Source organism: Myotis lucifugus, unplaced genomic scaffold (assembly GCF_000147115.1).
Source record: "Myotis lucifugus unplaced genomic scaffold, Myoluc2.0 scaffold_879, whole genome shotgun sequence".
In the NCBI taxonomy this organism is placed as follows: domain Eukaryota; kingdom Metazoa; phylum Chordata; class Mammalia; order Chiroptera; family Vespertilionidae; genus Myotis; species Myotis lucifugus.
The window spans coordinates 56340-68559 of NW_005871927.1; the positions used below are offsets into that span (position 1 = coordinate 56340).

The 12220-nt window shown below is 61.2% G+C and overlaps 1 protein-coding gene across 1 annotated transcript in view; it reads right to left on the reverse strand.

Moving 5' to 3' along the window:
- Positions 1 to 1982: 1982 nt before the first annotated feature.
- Positions 1983 to 12220, reverse strand: part of SLC17A9 (solute carrier family 17 member 9) — a 14944-nt gene continuing 4706 nt past the window's right edge. The window contains exons 2-13 of the mRNA XM_006106661.3: positions 10557 to 10754; positions 10074 to 10213; positions 8224 to 8323; positions 6840 to 6970; positions 6278 to 6374; positions 6024 to 6120; positions 5506 to 5593; positions 4875 to 4909; positions 4381 to 4496; positions 3666 to 3721; positions 3526 to 3555; positions 1983 to 3004 (exon numbers count right to left, since the gene is read on the reverse strand). Of these exons, the coding sequence (XP_006106723.2) occupies positions 2841 to 3004; positions 3526 to 3555; positions 3666 to 3721; positions 4381 to 4496; positions 4875 to 4909; positions 5506 to 5593; positions 6024 to 6120; positions 6278 to 6374; positions 6840 to 6970; positions 8224 to 8323; positions 10074 to 10213; positions 10557 to 10754 (1252 nt within the window). The 3' untranslated portion in view covers positions 1983 to 2840. The remainder of the gene's footprint in view (positions 3005 to 3525; positions 3556 to 3665; positions 3722 to 4380; positions 4497 to 4874; positions 4910 to 5505; positions 5594 to 6023; positions 6121 to 6277; positions 6375 to 6839; positions 6971 to 8223; positions 8324 to 10073; positions 10214 to 10556; positions 10755 to 12220) is intronic.

Sequence of the window (12220 nt, forward strand, 5' to 3'; positions counted from 1 at the left end):
GCAGGGTTTGGGCATGGTGTTGGGACCCAGCCAGAGGCGGGGACATGTCTGACTTGACTGCACCAGATAGCACTGGGCCGCCCTCCCACCGAGGGAACACGCCTCTGTTATCAGCACCCTCCCCGCCCGCAAACACTCCCCCCGACTCCATGGAGCTCTGTCCTGGGGTCCAACATCGGCCTGGGAAGGGTTAAGGAGACCCCACCCGAGGATTAGGATGACATTCTGGACCAGGACCGTCTTTGAGGGGAGGAGGCTGGGCCCACCTGCTGCACCCCCAAACCCCACATGCGGCCTCAGCCTCTGTCTTGTGAGGAAGTGGCAGAAGTGTGACCAGCCTCGGCTCCAGGAGGCCCGTGAGCACCCGTTCCAGGGTGCCTGGGGCTCCCCTTCGGCACAGAGCCACCGTCACCGCCTGGACCCTGCTCCCGTGCGGAGGGCCGCCTCTCTGAGTTTATAGCTTGTGATGGATTAAAAACAAAGGTGTTCACCGCACCCCTGGTTCACAGCTGCATGTTCACAACAGCCAGGAGGTAGGAGCAACCCAGGAGCCCACAGACAATGGATGCGCACAGCACAGTTGTGGGGCCCTATCCAGCGTTCAAGGCCAAGAGCGCAGAAGCAAGGGCACAGCGACCTCACGCACGCACAGGCGCGCCCTTCTGCAACGCAGACGGAGGCCTCACACGGCAAGAAGCCTCTTTTGTCTGCGTTGGTGTGAAGTATGTCGCTGACCGGCGTGCGTGCTGCTTGTTGGGGCGACTGCGTTTGCGTAGCTCCTATGTCGGAGGCCGCTTTGCAGGAAAGACTATTATTGACGAGCCGGGGTGCGGCTGCCAGCCTCATGGGACTGCTTGGAAGAACTGTTTTGTCTGATGGCTCCTTGTTATCCATGGCTACTTGGGCTACAATAAAGACTCTCTATGCCCACGACTTCTCATGTCTTCTCCGTCCGATACCCAGTGTCCAAGGAGGTCCAGTTCCTGGCAGAGGGACTCGGACCCGACAGTTGGCGTCGTCAGACGGGATGAAGAGTGAGCACTCCCAGCAGTGGCCCATCCACACAGGACGGAAAGAGGAAGGAAGTCCGACACCTGCTCCACATGGGGGGCCTGGGGGCATTATGCTGAGTGGGCAAGTCAGTCACTAGCGACAAATGCTGCATGGTTCCACTTATACGAGGTGCTTAGAGTCGTCAGAACCACAGACTAGAAGGGTGGGTGCCAGTGTCTGGGGCCAGGGAGTGAGTGTTTAATGGGGACAGAGTGTCAGTTCACAAGATGAAAAAGTTCTGGAGATGGTGGTGGTGGCTGCACAGCAGGGTGAATGCACTCCTGTCGCTGAGCTGCCACTCACATGCGGTTGCCATGGTGGCCCTCCTGTCGTGTCCTGGGGAGCTGCCTCAGGACAGCGGGTCACTGAAGTGGGTCCACTTGAGGTTGCTCATGAAACCCCAGCCGAGCAAACCCAAGGCCTTTATGGGACATTAGCGTTCTCCCTGCACCTCTGCAAACAGGCCCAGCCCACCCGGCCAGACTCACTTTGTGATCAAGAATCTCTCAGATTCAACCTGGCCGGTTTGGCTCAGTGGATAGAGTGTCGGCCTGCGGACCAAAGGGTCCTGGGTTCGATTCCAGTCAAGGGCACGTACCTCAGTTGCAGGCTCCTCCCTGGGGCACATGCAGGAGGCAACCAATCGATATGTTCTTCTCACATTGATATTTCTCTCTGTCTTTCCCTCTCTCTTCCACTCTCTCTAAAAATCAATGGAAAAATCTCTTCAGGTGAGGATTAAAAAAAAAAGTGGGGAGACTGTGGGGGAAGTTTGTGCTGAAATAGGAACCAACAGATGTCCCTGCACAGCTGGCCTGGGCTGTGTGACTGGGTGGGGCTGCTGGGCTCTGTGGGGAGCTGATAGCAGTGCCCTGTTCCTGACACCAGCCGTGGGGTCACGCAGCACCTCCCCCCATGCAGTGCCCTGGCTACCCCGGGTCTGTTTCTGGGGTTCTCCTTTGACCTGTTTGTAACACTTTACTGGTTTCCTCGTGAATGAGTTCAAAAAATATTTTACAAGTATTTATTCTTTTAACAATGTGCTTTAAAATAACAGTCTTCTTTTAAATAAATGAATAGTCACCATTTAAATAAGGCTTTGGTACGTTCCCCACATTTTGTATTTCTTTTCTCTCCATATACATCTGGCGACACCTATTATTCATGAGCGACGGCTCCTCTGTCGTAAACCGGAAGGCAGGGTCGCCTGGTTCTGGGGAACGGCTTGGGCAGGAGAGGGTGCCAGGTTCCCACACAGTGGCACCGGGTGCCAGGGAAGCAGAGCGCATTGCTAGTGTCTGGGGATCCACGGCGGGGAGACCTTGGGGTGGGGTCCAAAGACAGCCGAAGGGCTGGGGCTCACTGCCCCCCCACCCCCACCCGGGGACACTGGTGACATCAGGAGACAGTGTTGGGGGCCAAGGATGCTGCTCAATCCCCCATCGTACACAGGATGCCCACCAGAGAATGATCCGGCCCCGAGTGCCAAGAAACAAAGCAAAGCAGTGTTGGGGACGGAGTGCAGTCCAGGCCCTGTGCCAGCCACTGCTCCCAGGCGGCTGAGGGCAGGGGCACACCTGGCTCTACACTGACTCCAGTCACCGGTGACAGGCCCACCAGTGCTGAGCAGGGCACGTACCCGGTGGCAGAGGGGAAACTGAGGCCCCACTCCTGCTCCACCGAGGCTCACTCTCCGAGGTCCCATGTTTGCAGTCAAGAGAAGAGGCTCTTAAATGAAGCCACTCGCCCAAGGCTGATGGACAGGCCTTGGGGCGGGGGGCGGGCAGCTAGAGGTCCTCCTGCCTGGGGCTCAGGTCCACCCTCTGGGCCTTTCCGAACATCAGGAAGGTGCACAGCCCCAGGCTGCTGACCGCGGCCACCAGGTTGAACACGGAAGTCCAGGAGCCCGTGGTCTCGATCAGGTAACCACCCAGGCCCACACCCACAACACCTGCACCCAAGAGAGGGGACAGCAGGGTGAGTGACAGGCAGTCCCAGGCAGTTTGGGTGAGAGGAGCTGTTGGGGGGGGGCGTGCCTGGAGGAAAGGGGCCTGAAGAGAGAGCCAAATTCGGTATCTGAAGGCCGGCCAGTCTCAGGGGGCAGAGGCCTCCCAGGCCCTGCAGGAGACAGGCCACCTCTGTGCCTCCAGCGGGGCTGGGGCGGTGGGAGGGCCGTGTTCTGTCATCCAGGCACTTGACCCATAGGGACCTGGGACCTTGGGGATTTGACTCACATTTGAAGGGCAGGTGAACCCTACAGTGCGGGGGAGGTGAACCCTGCAGAACGCAGCTCTGTTCTCTCTCTGGACAGCGTGGAGGTGTGCCCCCACCACACTGATCTGACACTGTTGGACCCCCCTGAAGGGTGCCACACCCCACCCTGCATAGCCAGAAGGTGGTGGGAGGACACGGGGTGGGGAGCCAGGGGGTATCCCGGGCACCGCCGGCAGGGGACGCCCGCCTGCCTCTCACCTGCCAAGGCCCCAGCTGTGTTGGCCACACCTGTGGACAGGGCAGAGAGGAAGACCGTCAGAGGGGTCCCACTGTGACCCTCCCAGGCAGCCCACCTGGGAGCAGCCGCTGAGGCTCCGGGCAGGGGCCAGGGTCCTCACCAAAGAGCACACCAGCGCAGGACGGGGCCAGGTCCTGAATGTTAACAGAAATGCCGCTGTGGGAGGAGAGCACGTGGCAGGTGACCACGGGCAGCCACCATCCACGGAACTAACGGCAGGCCTCTGAGCACCTGGAGACCACTGGGGGCTCAGGGCCCAGCCCAGCGGGTGCTTCCGGGCCAGGCCCAGACGCTCGGCCACACGTGGGCCATCTAAGCTCCCAGCTCCCCGTCTGGGTAGTGACACAGCCTAGGGCCCCACTCCCAGGATGAAACAAACAAGAAGGCCAGCTTGCCAAATGCACACTCCTTTGCGGTCCTTAAATCTGAAAAATGACAATTCCCGAAACGACTCCCCGTGAAGTCCCTCTGATTAAAAGGGGCTGATGCTGGGCACTGGAAGGACTGGCACCGCCCACGGATGGGCATGGACTGGATGAGCTGCTCCTCCCGGTGAACAAGACGCTGCCTGGAGATGTCGCCTCCCCCAAACCCTCCCTCAGCCCTGCCCCCAGCACAGTGTTTGTTTCTTCAAATGGCCCAGGTCCACGCCCACTGATACCAGACAACCATTTGCCTCTGTGGCTCGTGCGTGGACCTGCCATGGCCCGCCCTCCACACGGCCTGAGCCAGGCGGCTGCCCCTGGGCACCAGGCTGCAGTGCTGGAGGCCGAGGGCAAATGGGCGTCTCTGGTGGGCAGGGTGTGGGCCCTTACCTGTGGTTGAAGGTCTGCAGACCGATGGAGGCTGATGCAAAGAACACAGACTTACAAAAGCTGGAGGTGTGACCCAAACACAGGGCAAACACGCTGGACAGGCCCAGGCCCATCACCTGCGGACAGATACTAGGGTCAGGGGGGGCTGTGCCAGCAAAGGGCCAGGGGTACCCCTCCCAGGGCCGGGCCCCCCCGGGGGGGGGGGGGCAGGTGTGTGGGGTGAGCTATCCCTGCTGGTTGAACCTCAAGTGGACAGACCCCATTAGATGTGAGCAAATGCAGGCCCCGAATGGGTGCTGGGGCTCAAAAGGGCACAGAGAGCCGCACACACAGTTCCGAGAAGGGGCGGCCGCACCGGCCCCAGCACTACCAGGGCACCCTCCAACGGCCCTGCTACACCAGCCACCTTCTGGGTCAGGGGATTTGGGGACACAACCCTCGTGTCCCAGGAATAAACAGGATGTCCAAAGACAGCCATCCCACGACCTCCATACCTGCATGAACTTCCGCACGGTGATGGTTCTATAACCTAGACAGAGGGGAGACCAGGACACGTTCCCACTGCACCGTCTGCATTGACCCCTCCCTCAGACAGCACCCACAGTGGAACCCCCCCACCCGCCCCCGGCAGAGCTGCAGGAGGGAGCAGGGAGAGGCCTCAGGCTCAAGCCACGATATTCTGTGTCGTGGGAGAGGCGTGTGCACACTCGTGTGCGTGCTGTGGTGCATCCACTCAGGTTCGTCTGTGCTCCCAGGACCCGAGGCTGAGGCCGGGCAGGTGCGTGGAAGGAAGGCCATTCTGACGGTTAAAATGTGCCCTCGGGTCCCGCTCACACCTGATTTCGACTCTGACCCCACCAGGTGCCCTTTCCACCTCTGAAGAGGGTGCGGGCTGCATCCAGCCCTTGGGAGGGAACTCCAGTCACAGGGGGACTCGGATCTTCTCGCTGCACCCCAAGTCCACTCTTAACTGAGGTGGGGGTCACCCGCTGCCTCTGAAGGGCTGGGGTCTCACTCTCCCAGCTTGGTCCTCAGGGGCCATGGCCTCTTCCCATCGCTGTGGCTGCCCTCCCAGGAGGGGTGAGTCCAGGCATGGCTCCCCCAATTCCCATCCCCAGGGCTCACCCTGACTGATGAGATGGTCAGAGAGAAACCCGCTGAACAGACTGGCGGGAATCGCCACCAGCCAGGGCACCACGTTGAAGACCCAGCCCTGTGGAGAGGGAGGCGGGTCTCAGAGGCAGTCAGGCTGGCACCAGCCCCCACCCTCATCCTCACCCTGGGGTTGGGCCTCCCTAACCCATCCCCACAGGGCTAGACCCCAGCACAGTCTCCCCTGCTGCCGAATCTCCCAGGGCAGAGCTGGGGGTGGGGGGGGAGTTGGGGGAGGAGGGTACCGCTCAGGGGGTCCTGGCCACCAGGACCGGGAGGTGACATCCCTGTTCGCATCAGGCCCCTACCGGGCCCTCCTCAGAAATGACCATCACAGATGGCGGGCCCAGTCACAGGCCTGGGCTGAGGGTGGCATTGCGGGGTCAGGGGTCAGGACCGCGTGGGGCGGGACAGCAGGGCCCTCTGCACACAGGCGTGGTGCTGGCCATGTGGTGCGGCTTCACCCTGCGGAGCCCAGGCGGCCCACCCACCTTGGAGCTGGGAAAGGTCTCCTTAAAGAAGGTCGGCAGCCAGGACAGCAGGATGAAGAAGGAGCAGGCAGCTGAGAGCTGGGAGAAGACGGCCGCCCTGCAGGTGTAGGTGCCTCTCAGGTCCATGGTCCCCAGCCCCCAGGGCGGCCAGAGACCGTGGGAGACCCTGGCTCTGTGACCAGTCAGTGCTAAGGACACACAGTGTCCCCACCCTCTGCCCTGCCCCACCAGGTGACCCCGCACAGCCAGCTCACCAGACAGAAGGTTTCCGGAAGAGCTGTTTCCAGGGAACCCTGGTGTGCCTGGCCATCGGCAGGCCTTGCGCCAAAACGCCCAAGGCCAGAATGAGATCTGGAGGGAGCAAGGGGTGCCTGTGTGAAAGCTGCTTGGAATCAGGGGGACGGTGGCTGCTCTGCTCTTAAGACCCATTGATGGGGCGGGGGGTGGGGGGTCCCTCCCGCTGTGTCCAGTGCCTTCGAGGGTCCACTTTTCTGATCCTCCCCCCTCCCCCAGCCCTGAGTCCCCATCCCCTCTTCTGCCATCTGACACGCAGCTCCCTGCCTCTGCCTTGACCCCTGCAGACCTCTCAGCTTGAACTTGGTGTTAACCATGGGGGCGGGGGCGGGGGGGCGGGCAGGTAGCGCAGGCATGTTTTCTGAGGTCCTCGTCTGGGGCTGAGCTGCAGCCCCTGGTCCCCTGAGCTGGGGCTGCTCTGTGACTTTCGCATTCGGTGGCGGCCAGAGGGGCCCAGGCTCCAGGCCCTCAGCCTTCCTGGGCGGCCGAATTTGCAGGCTGTGCCTACCCGGCCGCAGTTACCTTGTTTGCTCAGCAGGTACCTGTACACGTAACACACCCACAGCAGGGTGAGGCCGCCGGAGAGGTAGAAGACGCTCTGCCAGCCGCACCAGTCCAGGAGCAGGGAGCCCACTGCCCCCGTCACCAGCGTCCTGGAACAAGAGGACAGTGGCCATGACTCGGCTTCACCCAGGCAAGGAGGCGCCTGGACCCTCCCAGCCCTGTGAGCTGGTGTGGGAAACTGGGGTGCCCTGTCCAGCCCTTGGCTAGAGACTAGCATTCAGGAGACAGGATGCCACGTGGCCACCTCAGGACAGCCTGTGGCTGAGGCAGGGCACAGGGGCGCTGTGGTACTTGAATGTCTTGTTCCTCGGCCCGTAAGGGGGCCTGAGCCCGGCCGGCCTGGCTCAGTGGTTGAGCATCAACCTATGAACCAGGAGGTCGTGGTTCGATTCCCAGTCAGGGCACATGTCCAGGTTGCAGGCTCCATCCCCAGGGTGGGGCCTGCAGGAGGCAGCCAATCCATGATTCTCTCTCATCATTGATGTCTCTCTCTCTCTCTCTCTCTCCCCCCCCCCCTTCCTCTCTGAAATTAATACCAATATATTTTTTAAATAAATAAATAAAAAGAAGGAGGCCTGAAATTGCGGTATGGGTCTCTCTAAACCAAAACCCCCAACCCCTGGGGCCTCGACCCCCAAACATCACTGTTCAGGGGCTGCTTCTCCACCACCCCATCTGCCAAGGTTTGGCCAGGAGATAGTAAAGGAGAAAAAAAGCTGGGCTCAGACTGAGGCCACTGGGCCTGTAGGTGTCACTTCCTCTCTAAGCCTCCATTTCCCTGCCCCCCGCCATGGGCCCAGGACACCCAGGTGAAGCGGGATTTCAGATAAATGAGGAGTGTTGTCCTGTATTGCTTCTCTGAACATCAAACTGCACTGGGCACCCTGGGTTCTTATTTGGGCTGCCCCAGCCCAGCCCACCCAGGGGCACCCCTTGCCCCTCTAAATTCTGCGTGGACCTTGGGGTCAGGAAGCCCATCAGGACAGGGAGCTGTCCTTCCACACAGAGCCGGGGGGCAGGGCACAGGTTCTCACTTCCAGATGTGACGTGTGCCCGCCAGGACGAGTGCAGGCCACCTCCCATCGGAGGCCACTCCCCACATCTGGCTCCACCAGCACGTGTGAAAGGGAGCTTGACAAAGTGCTGCCGCCTGGCCCACGAGGCACAGCCCAGCCACTTCGCCTGCCGCCAGCACCTGTGCACAGCGCTGCCTGGAGCACAGAACCAGCCGGACCCAGTCACTTGGAGCCACAGAGGCACCCACGTGGCCTGTTCCACCACCTACGGGGCTTTGCTGGGGCCACGCACTTTGTCTCCCCCCACCCCCGAGGCTCGGACTTACCCGAACTGGGAGCCGGCGCCCACGGTGCTGTAGGTGAAGGCCCGCTCGCTCTCCCGGACCTTCTGCGACAACAGGCTGGTCAGCGCAGGAAAGTAAACCCCTGGAGCGAGCAGAGAAGGCAGAGGCTCGCGGCCAGCGGGTCCGGCGGGTGCAGCCGCCGAGGGTGAGGGCCGGCTGGGGAGCTCCCCGTCGGGGATTATTCAAGCTTGGGGTTTCCTTCAAGCTCGCATCGCCCCAAGGAACCAGCAGCAACACTTGGCTAAGGAGATGCTCAGCTTGGATGAGAGGCGCTGGCGGGAAAGACTTCTGCCACCTTCACCCTGGCTTCCACACCAGCTCTACAGTCCTGGCACATGCATGTGGCGTGTCCACCTGCACACACACCCACTGGTTCACACTAGCACATGCTATCTCTCACACACACACACACACACGCTGCACATAAAAACAGTGCTGGGTCCGGGTGTGATGCTTCCCTGTAGCTACTTGAGATGTCACCACAGGAGGCGGGAGAGAGCACAGAAGGCGGGAGAGAGCACAGAACTTCCCATATGTTTCTCTGCAACTTCCTGTGAATCTATAATTATTTAAAAATCTCGTGTTTAAAAAACTGCATTGGAAACTTCAGCTCTTGCCTGTCATGCTGTAAGAGGCTGGGGACCAGAGTAGGACTTGGTTCCCCTCCGAGCACTGGCCCTGCCCACCAGAGTGCCAGCCACCCAGGGTGACAGCTGCCCTGGAGCCTGGTCTGTCCCCCATCATGGGCCATAGACCAGCACATAGAAAAGTCCTTTGGCCTCCCAGGATGGGGAGAAACAACCTGAGCTGTGGGCCACCCGACAGCCCAGCTCTGGGACCTTGGTCGGCAGGACCCAGAGCACCAGCCCTGAGCCACAGGGGGACCATCTGGGGTGGGTTCACGGGAGCACAGAGGCCAGACTGGTGGGAGCACAGAGGCCAGAGGCCAGAAAATAGGCACAGGCCAACTCCAGGAGAACAGTGGTCCTAGGGCCCATGCCCATGCCCTGCCAGGATCTGAGGGGGTGCCAGGGGTCCCTTCTGGAGCAGGTGGGGCGATGTGGTGAGGAAGGGCCCAGAACCCACGCACTCGGGGGAACCCAGGAGATGGACGCTGCAGAGCCCAGGCTGGTGCTCAGAGGCCGTCCCTTCCCCGGAGCGGGGGCTGGGCACCACCTGCTCACCTGGGCCACTGGGGTCTTTGGGGACTCCCCCCAGAAGTCCAGTGTGACCAGGGCATGGGAGCCGTGTCCCCACCATGCCTGTCAGCCTCATGGTGTTGATGGCTGTTAGACAGCAACTTGGCTGCCACCCGGGAGTAGCCGTTTTGGCAGGAGAACCTCTGACATTAGAATGTGCCAGACTCTGAAATGCTTCTATTTATTTTGTTGTTGTTAATTCTCACTTGAGGATATTTTTTCCATTGATTTTTAGAGAGTGGAGGAAAGTTGGAGGGGGAAAGAGAAACATCGATGTGAGAGAGACACATTGATTGGTTGCCTCCCACATGTGCCCTGACCTGGGGACCAGAGATCAAGCCTGCAACCCAGGTACGTGCCCTTGACAGGAAATCGAACCCAAGACCCTTCAGTCTGAGGCCCAATGCTCTAACCACTGAACAGACCAGCCAGGACAGAAATGCTTCTAGAAATGGAAATTGCTTAGGCGCCAAGGCGTCAGGCCAAGCAGCCCACCCATCACACACAGGAGCACATAGGAGCACACACATGCAGACACAGTGCACCGCCTGCATGAACACACACACGTGCACACACATGCTCCGTGACAAAGTCTAACACCACCAGTGAGGGAAGCCCCTGAAGTGTGCCTACCTTGGAGCAAGCCCGTGAGGACGCGCGAGAAGGTCATGAAGGCCAGGTGGGCGCTGCCCAGGTGCGCGAGCAGGGGGGTGGCGGCGGTGAGGAAGCCCCAGGCGGAGGCTGACAGCAGGATGACCTTCTCACCCCCGATCCTGGAGGGGCCAAGAGGGCAGTGATGGGGAAGCTGCGGGGCCAGACTGAGCTGTAGGGCCAGAGATCCTGCCATGGAGACAGCCAGGTGGGGCTCAGGCCACCCCTCCTTGGAGCCGTTCTCCGGGGTCGTGCTGAGCCACACCCCTCTGCGGAGGAGGCCACGGGTGAGAGCACAGGGTCCAGTCTATCCATCCCGCCTGCCCCAAGAGCTCTCACTAGGATGCTGAGCACCCAGAGGGTAGCTGTGCCCCCCAAGCCCCTGGGCTCAGGTCTCCCAGCTCCCAGTAGGCCTTCCCCCAAGAGCTCTCCAGCCCAGCAGGGGAGCGGGGAGCGGGCAGTTACCGGTCCCCCAGGTGGCCACCCAGGATCTGAGTCAGGCAGTAACCCCAGAAGAAGCTGCTGAGCACAATGCCGGCTTCTTTCTTGTTCCAGCCGAAGTCCTGGCTCATGGAGACGGTGCAGATGGGCATGCTGACGCGGGCGCAGTACAGCAGGCACGTGCCCAGCAGCAGCGTCCCCGTCCATGCCTGGCACTCAGGCCTGCGGGAGAGGAAGGGTCAGGCCCCGAGGGGCAGAGTCTGACAAAGACACACCACCTCCCAAACGCCAAGCTCCTGAAGCCGCCTGCTGACTCCCAGGAGACAGCCTCCAGGAGCGTCGTGAACAGCAGAGGCTCACAGCACCGCATGCGGCTATGGGCGGCTTAAGCGCACCGTGGTCGGGGCTGCTGCCGGGGACTGCAGACCAAGGGGCCCAAGAAGGCAGCCAGGCGGGAGCTGACAGCTAGTCCCTGCCAAGGGGGCGGTGAGCTGGGCAAGAGGACCCCTTGGAGGCAGAGAGGGAGGGTCCCGTGGCTGGGATGGGACCAACCACAGGTTCGGGGCAGGACAGTGGGTCCTGCAGGGTCCCCAGAAAAGCTGGGTCCGCCCAGCAGAGGACCTTGGGCAGGCGGTGCTGGGCGGCCCCTTGGAAGAACCTGGGCAGGGGTAAGGCTGCCCGGCTGCTGGGAAGGTTGTCAGACAATGTCCACAGAGGGAGTATCCACAAAGCTCCTGGCCGGTGCTTTCAACTGTCCGCCACCAAAACCAAGGGCCGCAGGTGGAGGCGCCCAGGAGACCCGCCCTGAGGACCCAGTGCCTGCGGGAGCCCCATGGGTCCTGGGACAACAGAGAGCTACAGAGGCCTGAACGCACTGTGGACTTTGGTTTGTAACTGTGTCAACACCAGCTCACTGCCCATGACAAACACGGGACACTGACCTCAGTGTGACCAAGGGCACCAGTGCGGAGCTCAGGGCGTGCTGTGCTACCTTGCCAGCAATCCTGCACATCTACAGCTTTTCTAAAGACGAAGTGCACTTTGTGTGGCTGGGAGACGGGGCGGGCAGGAGGCACCCTGCTGACTTGAATGTCCTGTGCTGTGGGGGACATCCCTGAGAGTGTGGTGGCGGTTGGAGGTAGCTGGTCTGGACAGTGGCAATGCCCTAAAGCTGGGGGTTCAGGGTCCTGCCTGCACCTGGACTCGCCCGCCTGCCTGGAGCTTGGGTCCTCCCTGGGGTGGGACACTGCAGAGGGGGAAGCTCAGGCTGTGGGAAAGGCCTGGCAGATGAAGGGGGCAGAGGTGTTAGTGCTATGAAGCTTCCAGGAGGTTGCAGGGGAGGAGAGGGTCACAGGTGAGAGGCCTGGCTGCTGGATCGATGGGCCATGTGGACATCAAAGTCATCCAGGAAAATGGCAGGACTCAGGGAAAGGAAGGCAGGGGCCAGGAGCCAGGAACCACAAAGTAGGGGGGTGGCCAGGAGGGGGCCCAGCAGGGGCTTCAGGGGCAGTTGTCAGAGCAGGGTAGGGAAGGATGCCTATGAGGAAGGACAGTGGACTGTCCCCTCACTCCCACCCCCCCATTCGGACCTCTTTCTTTGACCTGGCAGGGGGCAGGGGCTGGGGGTGGGGGGCCGTGTCTGCCAGAAACCAAGTGGGATCCAGGCGGCAGACATGGGGGCTTGATCT